The sequence below is a fragment of the Chenopodium album genome, chromosome 23 (genome assembly GCF_948465745.1).
Source record: "Chenopodium album chromosome 23, dcCheAlbu1.1, whole genome shotgun sequence".
NCBI classification, from domain to species: Eukaryota; Viridiplantae; Streptophyta; class Magnoliopsida; order Caryophyllales; family Amaranthaceae; genus Chenopodium; species Chenopodium album.
This window is the reverse complement of record NC_137856.1, coordinates 38,963,948-38,980,172: the sequence shown is the minus strand read 5'-3', so window position 1 is coordinate 38,980,172 and position 16,225 is coordinate 38,963,948. Positions and strand designations below refer to the sequence as shown.

Below are 16,225 nucleotides of genomic sequence, written 5' to 3'. Positions count from 1 at the left end.
ACAAAATAAAATAAAACCGCAATATAAAATAAGACACGACAAAGCAAGGTTAATACGTTCATATGATGAGATAATATAAGTTTAAATGAGTTCTAGAGTTCATATGAGATGATATAGATTTTAATGAGTTCTCACTAGATAAGTTCATAACTAATAAGAATATTGATGAGATAATATAAAACAAGATGAGTAAAATTTAGGTAAATAGATCATTGTCTTAATTTAAACTTTTTGTTAAAGAATAAACCTCTCAAGTGTCACCACATGTAAGTGTCCCACATTAGTTGAAGAAGAGAGAATTAAACACTTTATAAGGTTAAGGGGCTACTCCTCCTATTGCCATATGGTTTTGGGATGAAACCTCCTTGGACTTGTAAAGTGGACTCTCTCTTGGTTTGCGGGTGCGGCCCAGGCCCGTACTTATCACTTTTTTTTTTTTTTGTGACAACATTGAAAGGGGACTGGAATTTAATCACCCAGAACTGGTCCCCAAATCCGAATTAGCCCAAAAGGTGAATCGGGTAGAAATATCGTTTTAATTTGAATACTTAGCATAAACTCGTGATTGAATAGTAACACTAACTAGTTACAATAGTTAGCCTACCAAAAAAAAAATAGACATGCGATTTGAATAATCCTACATGCATGGCTACATTACATATTTAAAATCAAATAGTACAATAATTTGACTAATTTATCTAGGCCCCTAGATAAGTAGTGAAGAATCTAAGTACTATAATAGACATATAGTCCAAACAAAGAGAAGATGAGAAAAAAACATTGTCCTTAAACTTCATCGAGCCCTTAGCTGCATCGACCATCGAGGTTTTAATAACATTTCACATTGTAAAATTTACTAGTATAACACAACTCTATAGTCTGTACTCTATATTAGGAATAAATAACTTTGAACTCTAAATCAAATCTTTGGGATATCACAATAATTTCCAACTCGATTTCTTAATATATAGAATAAAAACACCCTATAATAATAATGCACACTCTGTTGTTTCATTAAGGCCACATTGAGCTAATTAAAAGAGGAGTTCGTATAAATAAGAACAATTGAATACAAAATTCATATGGGTCGGAGTGACTTATGCAATTGAAGTGATGGCAATTTTTTGAGTATATGTACGACATGACACAAAATGCTACATGTTTCTAAATATCTTCTATTTTACCAATCCAAATGTTCAATTTTTCTTGCCTCTCTCGGCTACTATACTCCGACTCATCAAGATATAGATCCTTTTTTTAGATAGTAAATTTTCTTTTTTTTACTCCTTGATAGCTTGGGTCACGGTCTTGTGAGAAGACTTACCTAAACTCCTCCATGTATTTTACTTAAAAAAAAATGTTTAATTTTTCTAGAAATAAGCTAGTTTTTTTTTTATTTTTTTAGAACAAACTAGGTTAGCTACTACTTAATAATTAGTAATTGTTAAAATAAATTTCTAAGTAGATGCTTCAATAATAAAGTCAAATCAGTTTGAAAAATGTGAGACGTGTGTACATGATCTTGAATATAATATGATTGTGTAGTTGAATTTATATGACATGAAAACTTTGTTTTAGAACATTTTGGATGAAGGAATAACATAGACTTTGTAAAAAAAAAAAAAGGTTTGCATGCATGAATGCATGAGATTGCATTATTTTATAGCAGTTGTCATGACATCCACCTTTGCTAATATTTTTATTTATTTTTGGAAGGGGTGTTACTCTTACTACAATTTTTCTTGATGTTTGAGAAATATCGAGACTTTGTACAATATTATTGGCTTTTTTTTTTTATGCATCTAATGTAAGTAACATTTGACAATTCCAATAATAAAATGTAGCTCCATCGGGTAATTGCCTATTTTGCTTTTTATTTAATAAAGGACAAAATAAATTCTTATTAAAATTTTGAGGCGAAAAATTCAAAAACTAGAAATGTTTAAGGGTCTATTCTATTCAGATTATTTTCATTTCAGTTCCTAACATCCTCCTCTCATAAAATATTCAGTTTAATTTAGTTCAGTTCAGTTCAGCTCGGCTCAGTTCAGTCAATCAAACAAGCCCTAACTGAGAATGCAAATTAGTTATATATATATATATATATATATATATATATATATATATATATATATATATATATATATATATATATATATATATATATATATTTTAACTTATAATTAGTTAGCTAGTTAATCATTGAAGTTTACTTACTTTTTAAACTTATGTTAGTTGTACTTATTTTGATAGCACAATAGTACATTATAAATTTAATAATTATACGGTGTATAAACAAATTGAAGATGGAATTGCTTGATTTGAAGGCCAAACCCAATTAAAATGCTTTGCACAAAGTACCATTACTAGAATAAAGGTCCTTAGAAGTCAATATTTGTATCTTTCAATACGGAAATACCTTTCCTTGTTCCCAAGTTGGCCTAGTACACTCTCCTTGTCTTCATTTATACAACTATATTACACTCGTAGACCCTACTTCATACAACTTTATGTTTTGAAGGACTACAGTAAAACATTATCAATAAATTTTTGGTAGAAATTAAAGAATTGAATACTCATTTTTTGATAAAGAAATTGTAGATTGACCTCAATTTTGTGCATGCATGTCCATGTTTAATGAGAGTCAACCACATAAACAAAGGATGTGAACGATATTTGATTTTAGATTTTAGGTATTTACAGTCGTAAGTTGATTATATCTCTCATATAGTCATAAGAAATTGTTCCAAACAAGTTCGTACAATTGTACCTCCGCTAGCTCTAATGTTGTTGCATGCATGCACAACATGGATGCTTCTTCACATCTTGATTTCTTCATTTGATTCCCTACGATTAATACCCCTACTAACCAAAAAAATGTGTTTAATAAATTAAGACAGAATTTGAGATAATGAATCATCGTACATTGGTACGTAAATGCGATTTAATATCAGAGACAATTGTGTACCACTTCATATTGTGTACAACTTGAAGTACCACAGGGTTGAAGGACTATATAGTGAGGTAGGTAGAAACAAAATTTAAGGGCAACACGAGAAAGTGTGATAAAAATTGAAGTGAAGCATTTACGAAAATCATGTTCCTCGTGTCAGTTGGCCTTAATGAAGCATCTTAGTATACACCAGTAAAGTTGATCCAATCTCATGCATACATAATAACTAAGCTGAATATGCTGCATAATAAAAGATCATACGTACTGCTATGCTCAGACATATATATAATTTGTATTTACATATACATTTTTATAATTTCAATTGAGAATATATAATGCTACTAATTGAATTGATAACAACATAATCGTCTTCATATGGTGAGTCCAAAAGGAAGCTAATTAGTAGAGAAACGATGAACCCAAACAGAAATGTTTATGTAATACGGATATGGAAATTGCTAAGTTACACATTAATTCCTTATACAGTAATTCACAAATTACAAGTGCCCATAAATACTTAATTACTCCGTATCACGTACTGTATTACTTTGTCCAAACTTTTTTAAATCTATATTATTATATTCGAATTTTTCTAAATGAAACAATCTAAAATAATTTAGAATTGTGTCTAAAATTTTGTGAAAAAAAATTATTTCATATTCTTTGAAAATATTTTTTATTTCTAAACTTATACTAGAGTATATTATAAACCGATCCTTAATTATAAGTTTATAACACTCAACGGTCTTCATATTAGGTTGTCGACCTTGTCGTTATCCATTAACAACTCTAATAATAGCCAATTTTTATGAATCAATTGTGACCATTATTGTTGGCCATTGAAATAAAGAAAATTTTATCAAGAACCAACTACTTGTGTTAATACACAATTAATCAAATAAATACATCCAAAAAAGCATTGCCTTATAAAATCTAAAAAAAAATAAACTTCAATTTACACTTTAACTAACCGATATAATCACTTTTTATTCAAATTATCTAATCACCTGATAATAAGTTCGAAAACTCAAGTTTTATCCACCACTTTAATAGAGCCTTTGACGGATCCTCAATTTCCCGCAATTATGGAATACCCTAACATAACTCCAATTAAAATTGGAATAAATTTTGAAAACGTTCCAACTTACCAAAAATATAAAGTAAAACATAATGTTGCTTGGTACTCTTTACTAGTCATTCCCACCAACTAACCAAACCACCCAAAATTCCTAAATTCCAAAATTAAATCATTAATTCTTCTTCTTTTTTTTTTAATTTTTTTTTTTTGGTGAGATAATTCTTCAATTCATTTCTTCTTCCTCCTTTTTCTTAACCGCTCCACTTCTCTCTCCGTCACTCCACCTCTTTCTCTCTCTAAAATTCCCTCTTTCATTCACTCTCTAGAATATGGTGACAGTAAAACAACCACAAAAACAAGAATTACCAAACAATAATTATGATGTTAAATCTCATTTAGCCATTGATACTTGTAACATTTACCATAATTCCCATTTTTCTTGCATTCATATTAATAATAATCATAATCATTCTTTTGATAATTCCTCTATTCAATCTCATTTTATTGATTGGTACTTGATTCTCAGAGTAAGTTTTACTTTTTCTAAATTTATTTATTCATTTATATTTTGTTTTTAGTGATGTTACTCTGTTTTTTCAGAGTTTCTTGATATTTTGATTATGGGGTTTTGAATTTATTCTTTTTAATTTGGTGATTACAGGTTGCAGAAGATTCAAGCTTTTCTACCATTAAAAAGCAATACCATAATCTTGGTACATTTCTTAATCCATATTTAATTTTATATAATGTTGATCAAAATCAATATTAAACAACTGTTAATCCCCTGTTTTAGGATCATAATTGACATAAATATTGTTTCACATATATAAACAAAATCAAATATATTATTATCTTGTAATGTTATATGAGAAATTATTTGAGTTTTTAATTTTTTTTTTTTTTATGGGTTTTTTTTGGATAGCATTGTTACTTCATCCAGATAAGAATAAACATCCAAAGGCAGAGTTTGCTTTTAAGCTTATTTCCCAGGTAATTTTGTTATCATTATTTATTTTTCTGTTGGATTTTGTTCATAATCTACAAATTTTGGTGAAGTAGAATAATTAATTTCAGATTTTGGTGAAGTAATTATCTAGAATCAAGTGAAGTGTTTAGTTAAAGACAAAATATTTAAATATAGGCTCATGCACAAATAGGGAAATTGTTTGGGCTCTGTTTTCAGAGTCAAAGATTATTGTTTTTGTTTTTGATTTTCTGGGATTAGGATTTTGGGGGTACCCCACTTGTCACACACCCTATTACCCTAATTTTCATAACATTAATTTTAACAACCCTCTTTTACTAAAAATATGAACATAATATAAGTTCTAAAAGGATTGTACATTCGATTCAAATAATGTTGTATATACTATTTTAGTCGCTCAACAAGTAATTAAACACAAATCATGTTGACATTATATAGTAAAACGATACGGAGTAGTTTGATTATTAAACACGATTCTTTAATGGGGAGTTTTTAACATTGTCTAGGTACAATCTTTAATGTCATAGACTCTTTGAGCTACCTAATAGCTAGCACAAACTAGTTGTAGTACTAACCTTAGTTTAACAAGTATCTTACATAAATTCATTTTCTTAGACATTGTCATTTTTTATGAAAAAAAAAAATATATATTATCTTATGAAATATTTGTTTATTTGTTTTAACTCGGTAATGTTTGAAAAAGATTAAGCAATGTAGATGAAAGAGTCTAAACTTCCTAGCATTTTCTTGGAATTGTTCACTGTTTAAAACAAAATTAGGGAAACAATTAAACAATGTTCAGAAAACCTACTTTTATTATTATTAAAAAAAGATGATAGACTCTGTTTAATAAAATTACAATTAAAGTTGATTGAGTCTGATGAAGCTATTATGTTATATACTTATATTAGTTCAACTCTCCATATCTATAGAAAAATATAATGAGTTTTTATTAGGATATTCCATGTAACCATAGACTATAATGTGAATCATAATTACTAATGATACTTTATTAGATTATAAATATTTGAATTACATCACAAATGTTGTCTTATTTTGGTTGTTAGTTTATTTAATACTTGGTACATTTGAATGGCTATTATTAATTTTAGCAAGCATCAAAGGACAAAAACCAAATTCCAAATTTTAATATGACCAAGTATCCTAAAATTGGAACAACTTGTCACTTAAAAAATAAAAATTGAATAAGAATGTGTTTGTAATAATTGCTTGTATGGATTTATCATTTGGTTGTAGTCATTTTTAGAAGATTCATTATTTTAACTATTTTTTTCCAATGCTCACATATTATGAGTCATTTGGTAGTAACATACTCAAGATTATACATCACTTTTTTCAGATCATGGTGAAATGGTCAAGTTATTTTCATAGATTAGATGGTATTTATAAAATGAATGCATACATTATTTTAGTCAACAAGATTACAAATTGTTTTGTGTTATTAAACAGTTGTGTTAATTATACTTTTGAGCTTCTTATTTACTATAGATCATTGCGATGATCGATACTTTTCTAGTTTCTTAAAGAATTAATGTTAAATTCTCATATGAACGGTCAGAATGCATGATAAAAAAAAAAAAAAAAAAAAAAAAGGATATTTTTAAACGTTCAAAATGTAATAAAGATAATGTGATCCACTATGTTGAATGTACTCCGTATTAATTACTACTCTGTAGACAAACGGAAGTGAATCAAATAAGTTTGAGGATAGAATTGTGTATTTTAAGCTCTAAAGTTTTGTCTTAAGTGTCTTTACATATATGTTCTCTTTATCTTTTTTTGTAACTATTTTTAACTACTAAATACATTTTGCAGGCATACAATTGTCTATCTGATGAAGCAAAAAGAGTATCATTCAACTTAGAAAGGTTGAGAAACCATTGCACTCAATGCAGCAGAATCCTACACAACACAAATCCTACACACAATTCCAATAACAGCTCAAGCAACTCTTCAAACTCGACAAGAAACTCGAAATTTTACAAATTACAGCAACATTTCAGAGCCATCAGAGATCAACTAATACATGAAGCCAAGGTCATAGAAAGCTGCATTAGAGTCCATCAACGTCCAAAAAACGAGTACCCGGTTTTCGACCCATCAAGCTACACACACTCAGGCTACCCACATACAAGAAATAACCACCATCATAACAATCTGTTTTACAAGAAAGGTGCAAGTTTTAGGGATGTACAAAATCGGAACATGGTTCCGAATTTTGATCAAAGAAAAGGTAGATGTGAAATCCCCATTTTCGAGCTTAGAACAGATTGTAGCTCATTGAACATTAATTCTACTTGTGTTAGTTCTTGACAGTTAGTGTGATTATACATTCTTTGGTCTTTGGCCTATTTTATGCAGACAAGCAAATTACAGTAAAATGATGAATTTTTTTTTTTTGGCAAATTCTTATTTTCCATAATAATTGTTAAGAAATTAGGCAAAGGGTTAGTCAAAACTCAAAAGGCTATCAAAATGTCGGATCAACATGCTTAATTATTCATGTCAATCTCACCTAATGTTTAGGTTTGTTAGGGTAATTACAGAGTTTCTCCTTTAAATCAGCAATAATTTAAAGACTTTCCAACCAATTTAGTTATTTAGGTCTTCATATCAGTGTACTCTTTTTAATTCTTATTTCCTTAACGAACAATAATTAAATGTATATTGTATTATTAATACGATTATATATATAATACCGATCAAGAGTAATTTTGTCATGAATTCCGAAGTTCATATAACTAATACGTAGTGGTAAAGATTACTCCAGGTAAATCTTTATCTAAAAAACAAAATTTAGGCAGATTCATTGATCAAAGGTATAAAAAACACACATAATAGTTAATATTACAATTTTTGACCCATTTTTATATTCAAAATACATGGCATAGAAAACAAAATAGATGTGTTTTTTTTTTCCCTTTTGTTGCATCTTGCTGTTGTGGATGGGAGTACTGTTGAAACCTTATCTCAAGATTTATTTTCTCCAGTTTTATTGTTCATAAAACCTTTATTTTATTTATGTCAGAATCTATAGCAAAGATCATAAATCAACTACTAGTAAAATATTACAGTAGCACTTTGTCATATAGCCTAACCAAATCTCCTTTTTCATTCATTTCTTGTAGGGTTATTCTTTGTAAATTCACCAAAACAACTCCTTGCTTTTCAAAAAGAGAGCTGGATCTAAAGCAGCTATATGGTATTATACCAGAGTACAAAAAATATTCAGTTACAAAATCTGGACCGAAATGATCCCTAATAAATATGAAAGTTCAACAGAAGAAATGTGTAACTGCATAAGAAAGACATTTGTTAACTACATACTTATCTCGGAATATACTAAAATGATATTGTTCGACCAAAATTTCCAACTTTAGGTGGTGATGCCGCTTGTGATTCACCATTGCAATTCCTGATCTTGTTGATGTGAAATTCATTAGCACCGGGTTGAATCTAGACAGCATTGATCATAATATTCAGGGAATAAATATATTACTTTTTTCATTTTGAGGGGTAATTATTTCTCCGCTGGTTTAGTCTCAGAGATTTTAAGAACACCGCTATTGATTAGAGGCTGCAACTCGTTGCTTGCCATCTTCCGGACCTCCGGATCTGACGACTCAACAAACGCTGCAACTATCTTTGCACTGAAGACGTACCAAAAATATAGAAAATCAGAAAGTTTTAGGCAAATGAAAAGTACAAGAGATTCAAGGTTGGGAACGGGACATACCTGTGACCAACAGCCCATAGCTTAGTATTCCCTTCTAGTGTTGTTTTCCATAGAATTGAGGCAAAAGCTGGGCAGTCCAACACAAGTCTTCTGATGGTTCTGCTAGAGTGGAAGTTCTCAAGAACATGTTCTGATTCGTCTGATTTAGGCTCAGCTGCAAGAGTTGCCACTTTTTCATAAAGGCTTGTCAATTTTTCATCCAAAGTTGGACGAAGAATACCATCAACACCTCCAGTAGCAACCTGAAAACGAAGATGAGTTATGACTATTATGAGTACCTTGAATAAGATCTGCATAACTATATAATTTAATTGTGATAAACATGGAAAAAGGAATATTGTTGCTAGTAGAAAATATCTGTACAAAAAAGGACAAGTAATTTCTACACCCAACAATATATTAAAATGTGGTATAATTGAAAAAGGCACCTCATACAGAACATCTTTTCCAATATTAGACTTGAGTAATTCCTCTGCACTCTCAATGCAGACATCAACGAGACTCTGCAAGATGATCAAGAAGTTAGGTGTTATGTCACCCTTAATAAATCCATTGAAATAAGATTTTTGAGCAATTATCATCTACAAAAATAACCATGCCAAGTCACCAACCCAAATCCTTAATAGGGGAGAAAGGCTGAAAAACACCCATTCCTAAACAATTCCAAGCCATCCAACCTCCAGCCCCCTATCCCCCCAACCCCCAAATAAAAAAGAAAGTTAAAAGTCTCCATAGAAAAGGAACACGAGGGAATCACTTAAGCTTGTGGAAGCACATATAGTTCAATTCTCCAGAAGCATAGGAAACTCATGGTGTTGAAAAATATATAAATATACTATCCAGAAAAGAGTCCACAAAGATCACTCTCAAAATAATATTCTAGCAAACATTCACTCATTAATCTTGCCAATTACCCATTCCAAAAAGCAAGTTCTAACAAACTATGGTTTATGGTTTTTGAAACTTGGTTAAAATGGATCAGTTCCTCCTAAATAAATTAACCAACAAACCTCAGCAAGCCCGCTTTTCACCAACAACTCCTGCCTCCTGACAAAAGGATCCTTTTTACCTCCCTCAGCCAAGTGGGTGTCTTCCTCAGGCTCCATGCTTTCATCGGCTTCATTAGCGAGTAATTTGTTGACATGTTCAACTTCCTTATCTTCTTCCTCGTTATCTGAAGATTCAACTGGCTTGTCCTCACTGTGATTTGCTTCATTTTCAGCCTGTTTTATTTTGTAACAGAAATAAGCACTAAATGCACAATGATAATGCAAAGGGAGGATTGAAAATGGAGCTCAAAGATTGAATGACTTACCTTTGGGGAAAGTGAAGGAATTGAAGCATTCAAAGAAGCCAAATCATCAAGACTAAGATAACGCTGACAGTTTGGATGCAATAGCTGCAAAACTGGACGCCTCCCACTCTTTACCACCAAAAAAGAAAAAAAGAAATAAATAAATAAATTAGCCGGGAGCTACAAATGCCACTGGATAATTTAAGAACCAAGCAAACAATTACTGCAGTCATGCCTTAACTAATCAAGGCACTGAGGTACTCAAATTAGGCAAATATACGATATAGGCAAAGCGGTATATAGTTTGAAACAAAACCAGCTTCTTGTGAAGAAGCCCAATGTATAAAGCAAAACTAAACAAATAAAGCAGTGAATTTACTGAACATAAAAGGGATGACAGGTATCTCATTTTACATAACAGTTACATCTTTCCCTCCCTAACATTGAGAAAACATAATAAATTCAAAACGTTAAAAGGGGCACCTTATCCAAAACAAGTTCGCTCAGGATTGGTTGTAGCTCCCGAATGATAACCTGTTAGAAGAAACATTATGCATAGATTTCAGATGTATTCAAATATAGATTATCTCTGGTTTAATGTAACAATTACATCACCCAACCCCAAAAAAATTTGGAAAGAAGAGAAATGCCAAACCTTAGTAACAAGTTTTGTATCATCAACAGTTGATAGAACAGAGGCCAGAACCTGCAAAGCATTTTCAGTGAGGAGCTTTAAATAGGAATGAGGAGAGGAGTTGCTGAAATTGGGAAAATTAAGGATAATGTTTCTCTTAGTTGATACTACACAGACAATTGCTAAGATACTTGAAAGAGTCAAGATATATAAGCAAATTTCTTAAATCCCGCAAACTATTGGCAATAATCCAGTTCATATAAACTCATGAAAAAAAAATAATAAATAAATAAAAATGATAATAATAAATAAATAAAATAAAAAAATAAAAAAATAAAAAACTAAAAAATAAAAAAACTAAAATTACAAAGTGAAGAGTTCTGTTCTGTACTCACATGCAGTATATACAGAATTTTTAGTCATGTCAATCTAAATTTACAAAAGATTGCTTACAACACTATAGATGACTGGATTAGTTTAATATATTGCAGAAGCTCTATAAATATTCTATTAGAAAAAGAAATTATAAAAATTAAGACATAAATCCAACTGGACTAAAATAATCCAATTGTAACCATACCAAGCTTCCACATTGATCATGGGCAATCTTCCCAACGTGTCCCTTCATTCCCTTAACAAGCTTCTTTCTTTCCTAAGACAAGGATGTAGCAAAAGAAAATCAGTTCAAGTCTCATGTCAAACATAACCAAATGCATAGATCTCTAATTCTTGTTAACTAAAATGTGTCAACAGACCTTGGCACTACCATGCTTGACGCAGAGCATCCCTATTCTCGAACCATCCTTTGTGTGAATCATCCGAACAAGGAGAGATCCAGACAATTGTTTTATAACGTCTTCTGCTGAGAGCTACAAAAACTAAATTAGGAAGGAGGCAATAACAATAACAATAATAACACCTTCACCAGAAAACTTTACAACAGAAGCCACAACAATAAGCTTTGTGGGTAAATAACTAGATAAATACCTTATCAGCAATGCTGAGGTACTCTATCAAAGCTTTGTGAATGATTGAGTGATCAACTATTCCTTTCTCCAAAATAGGTTGGATCACACAAATCATATGGCGCAAAACAGATAACTTTTTAAGGCCTATTTTAGATATTATATCAACAATCCTGAAAAAAAAAAAACAATTAAACAAAACAGGTCAAATTATTAGAATGCTACATTATAATAGCATTGTGCATCAAATCTACAAAATTGCATATCAGCATTCGACACAATTCTTCTGGAGCTTTAATTTCATCTTTGCACAAATTGGGCAGGTTAACTTCAAAGTGCATGCAATCATTAAGGTCATCCAGTGTAGGTTAGACTATGCTTCTTACCCTCTTTTACTTTTTATTTTTACTTTTATTTGCATATGATTCATATGATTTATAGTTTAATTTCAGCCCTAACAGGCAATGACAATGAGATCACCACATGCTCTACATATTATACCCTACTCCCTTTGAAACCCCCACGACTTTAAAGTTTGAAACAAAACCACGAAAAAGTACTTCCCTCACACCTACTCTGTTTGCCCACTTAAATAATACTGTTATATTTCATAATTATTGTGCCATACAACCAAAGTACTGCTTATCACAATTTTGCAATCTTTAATAGAAGAAGAGATGTAGTTTTTTGCCTTAGGAATTGAGTTTAACACTTCCACCTTCAAAATAATTATGACTGTCTTGTAATTAAACTGTATAAATATGGGACATCCAAGAAAGAAATAACTACAAGTAGGTCTCAAATAATACCATCCATTATAGCAAAGTAACTTTAATAACTGCAAAGGCATTCATACTAGCAAACATATTACATATAGCCTAAAAATATAAAATCTAATAACCGTAATATACTAAACGTATCATGAAAGATAACCAAAAACCCTGTGCACTTAAAAAGCATATTGGCACTAGCCGCACTACAAAAGCATATTGACACTAGCCGTACTTCAGTAGATTGAGGTTAAGACACAAGACAATGTCATGTGACTACATAGGAATGAAGCTCACTTGTTCTCTTTAATATTTGACAGATCCTTGAACAACTGGAGCTCGGTAGAGTATAATTCCATCAAGAGTTCACGTTTTTGTGCCGCATTTCCCATTTCATATGCATGTTCAACAACTGAGAAAATGGTAGCAAATATGTCATATACTAACATATAGCAGTAAATCAGTATATGTATGATGAAAAGAAATAAAACATATATATAGTGAAACAATAGAGACCCTAAGCTAAAAGCAGTTTCAAATGTACATTATTATATGGCTTCTTATATCAACAATTTAGCATTTATATTACGAGACAACAAAAAAAAGTTTACAAGTGGCATTTTTGTGAATAAATCTACAATTTTTTTTAAATGTAAGCCCTGCATATGTTTATTTTATCATAGAAATGCCATGCTAACTGGGATCTTTTGTTGAATTAATTGTAGAAATGTCACAAGATAAACGTTTTTTTGTTTATCATTAAGACAAACTAAGGCTTGCTCATTTATTATGTAGCTGGAATATTTAAAAGTTTAAGAGCAAAACAAGAAATATTCAAGCACATTCATCCTATGTAAAACATACCAATAGAACCAACACTATGTCTCAAAAGTGAAGCAACATGCCCATGAAGTAGTGAGATCAAGCGTGGCAGCTGAGATTTGGAAGCTGCAACAAAAAAAAAAAAAAAAAAAAAAAAAAAAAAAAAAAAGGAAAACTTGAACAAAAGGCATCAAAAAGAGCAAGTCTTTATTCAAATGGATCTTAATTTTTGGTTATATATCAAGCAATAGCTATACCATTGTCAAACATTTTGGTAACCAGATGGACTGCATAAGTACTTGAGGCGAGAGTGAGTAAATGTGGTTTCAACTCCTCATACACTACATCTCTCTCAGCATCCGAGCAATGTTTAACGCACGTCTGAAGTAGAATAATCAAATCACAAGCAACCATGTTAATCAATAGATAAATTCCTACAACCTTGATAACGTATGATTCCACTAAATTAATGCATAAGAGCTCACATCACCTGCAATACACGTGATGAGATATGAGAGCCAGCAATTTCTGGTATTTTACCCTTCATTTTCTGCAATGCCTCAGAAACAAACCTAGTAGCAATTGGGTGAATGAGTGAACAAACATATAGCAATCTAGGCAAAAAAAAAATAAAAAATTCATTGGTACACATTATTAGTGACATACTTTGATCTCTCTTCTTTGGAAATATTACGACGCCTCATCTTCTCCCATAATAGTGCAAGCTCCTACACAAAGGTACATTATTCAAAGGTAAGGCAGATTGCTACAAAAAGGTTATAACTATCAAGAAAGACATTCTTAATCCACTGACAAGGGTTCAGCCTTTCAGGAATAGAATTCATACCGACATTGAAGATTACAGGGCCTGACACAACCACACAGGTTCTTTGGATAATTTGAAGAGCAAGAACAACATAGCATTCTACCTTAAGTGATTTTTCCTCCATTGATTGTAATTGTTACTTTCAATCCCCACCCTACCCCCCCCCCCCCGGCAAGTCCCAAACCCACAAAAAAAATATTAATCTCAGATGGCACTGCATGCCTCTTTGGCTCTTCTGCTAGAGCTTGTAGTGGTCATTAATACGTAATCAATACGAAAGAGAGAAACATTGTTATCCCACGGCTACTTGTATATATCACATATCACATTTATGAAAATCGCCACACTTAATTAGTTAACCTTAACATCAAACAATTACTTGATATCTTTTCTATGATGTCTTGGCAACATAGGTCTTCACTCAATTTATTTCTAGCTCTAGGCACCAAATTGCACACTGTCTAAAAGACGATTAAATCCGCCTGCTAGCATTAAGTCTAACACAAGCTTACCAGTCCAAAAAAACCCAAAAACTTACCACAACATTTCACACAGAAACGATCAAGTTCCACCCATTTCATCGCAATAACGAATCATAAAAACAATTTTGAATAGTAATTCACAACAATAAAGACTAAAACAATCGTTTTATTGATATAGCTTAACATGAATTACTAACTTGCTCAAGCGTAAAATGTCTCTTCCTCTTCTTCTTCCTGGCCTCAGTTTTCTCCTGCAAAACACAACACAACCATCAAATTACACAACTTTATTTAAAATCCAAACACACCCAACTAACCCCAACTCCTCAAATTAAATTCAACATAACATATAATTATAAATAATCTCAATAAATCAATAAAAACCAAATTCAATGAAATTAAAACCTTAGCAATTTGTCGGAGCTCTTTTTTTGACAAAGGTCCATCCTTTACTGGAACTTCCACTTTCTTCTTAAAGGGTTTTGCAGAAATGGGTTTACTAGTAATTTTTTTGGGTTTCTTCTCTATTTTAGAGAGGTATGTTGCTTCGATTTTACTACCCGAATCACGCTTTCTTTTCTTGGTAATCTGGGATTTATCTTTGGGCTCCATTGTTGTTGAGTTTCAAAGTTCTCTCTCTTCTGCGATTGTAATTAGGGTTTTGGGAGGGTTTTGGGGATTTTGGCTTCTGTTGTCTGATGATAGGAAGAAGTAGGAAGTGTTTGAAGTTTCAGTTTTGCGGGTTCGGGTTGAGGATTCAATATTGGGGCAATGGGGTATACCCGCATACCTTTGACGGGCTCAACCCGTTATGGTGCATGGAGGATTATAGGTCTGTGCACGACAACACGAGATAAAACCGCCACGGCGCCACTGGTGTTATTAACCGCCACGGCGCCACTGGTGTTATTGGTTTTACACATTAATAATACGAAGTACTAAATATTTAAAATTGTTACCCAAACAACACAAGTTTTAAGTTATTTATGACAAATATGACTACTAATATAATTATCTCTATCTTGACATGCATTAGCACTAAAGCGAGGAGCCGAAGAATGTAGCTATTTCAAGTTTGGACAGTGGAATTTGCATAGGTTCAACGGTGGAACTTCGTTGTTAAGAATAATGATGGAGAAAATTATGTCCAAAAGATTAAGGGTAACCATTGGAAATTCATAATATTACTTTGTATTTGATAATTCATGACCAAAAGATCTTAAGCAACCATTGACTTTGCTTCAATATACCTATAACTTTAGACAAAATTAGTTTTAATGAATTTAAACACACTTATTATTTTAGAAATTTTTAGACTAAGATGAGCTTCATAATGTCTAATAATCAATGAAATGAAAAATGTCATTGAGAGAATAGTCTAAGCCTCAACAAGAATGATGAACTTGGTAAGCTATATCTTTGTTAGCATAAGTGCCTAACTTATATATTGGGCTCCTTTCTAGCATGTGGAATACATAATGTATATTTATAAATCAAATTAATAAGGTTTAAAATGCATACATCCACATTAAGCCACAACAATACAATGCCTAAAATGCATGAATTATGAAAGGTAAACACATTATTTAACAAACTGCTCTACTAAGGACCTGTTCTCATTGACTGAACTAGCTGAACTGAACTGAACTGAATTGAAAT

The 16,225-nt window shown here is 31.4% G+C and overlaps 2 protein-coding genes across 2 annotated transcripts; one reads left to right on the top strand and one right to left on the bottom strand.

The window, feature by feature from the left end:
* The first annotated feature begins 4,345 nt into the window (after positions 1–4,345).
* On the top strand, positions 4,346–7,350 carry LOC145607603 (uncharacterized). The gene is made up of 4 exons (XM_081663203.1): positions 4,346–4,558; positions 4,693–4,744; positions 4,954–5,021; positions 6,853–7,350. Exons 1-4 carry the CDS (start codon positions 4,361–4,363, stop codon positions 7,348–7,350), a joined length of 816 nt encoding a protein of 271 aa, XP_081519329.1. The 5' UTR covers positions 4,346–4,360.
* An 834-nt stretch (positions 7,351–8,184) lies between these two features.
* On the bottom strand, positions 8,185–15,423 carry LOC145607993 (pumilio homolog 24-like). The gene is made up of 17 exons (XM_081663592.1): positions 14,972–15,423; positions 14,764–14,817; positions 13,925–13,986; positions 13,749–13,830; positions 13,516–13,639; positions 13,301–13,384; positions 12,734–12,848; positions 11,689–11,839; positions 11,457–11,570; positions 11,282–11,353; positions 10,723–10,773; positions 10,551–10,601; positions 10,089–10,196; positions 9,784–9,996; positions 9,202–9,276; positions 8,774–9,015; positions 8,185–8,687 (listed from the first exon to the last, which is right to left on the bottom strand). The coding sequence occupies exons 1-17, from the start codon at positions 15,176–15,178 to the stop codon at positions 8,558–8,560; spliced, it is 1,935 nt and encodes a 644-aa protein (XP_081519718.1). The 5' UTR covers positions 15,179–15,423; the 3' UTR covers positions 8,185–8,557.
* Positions 15,424–16,225: the final 802 nt, after the last annotated feature.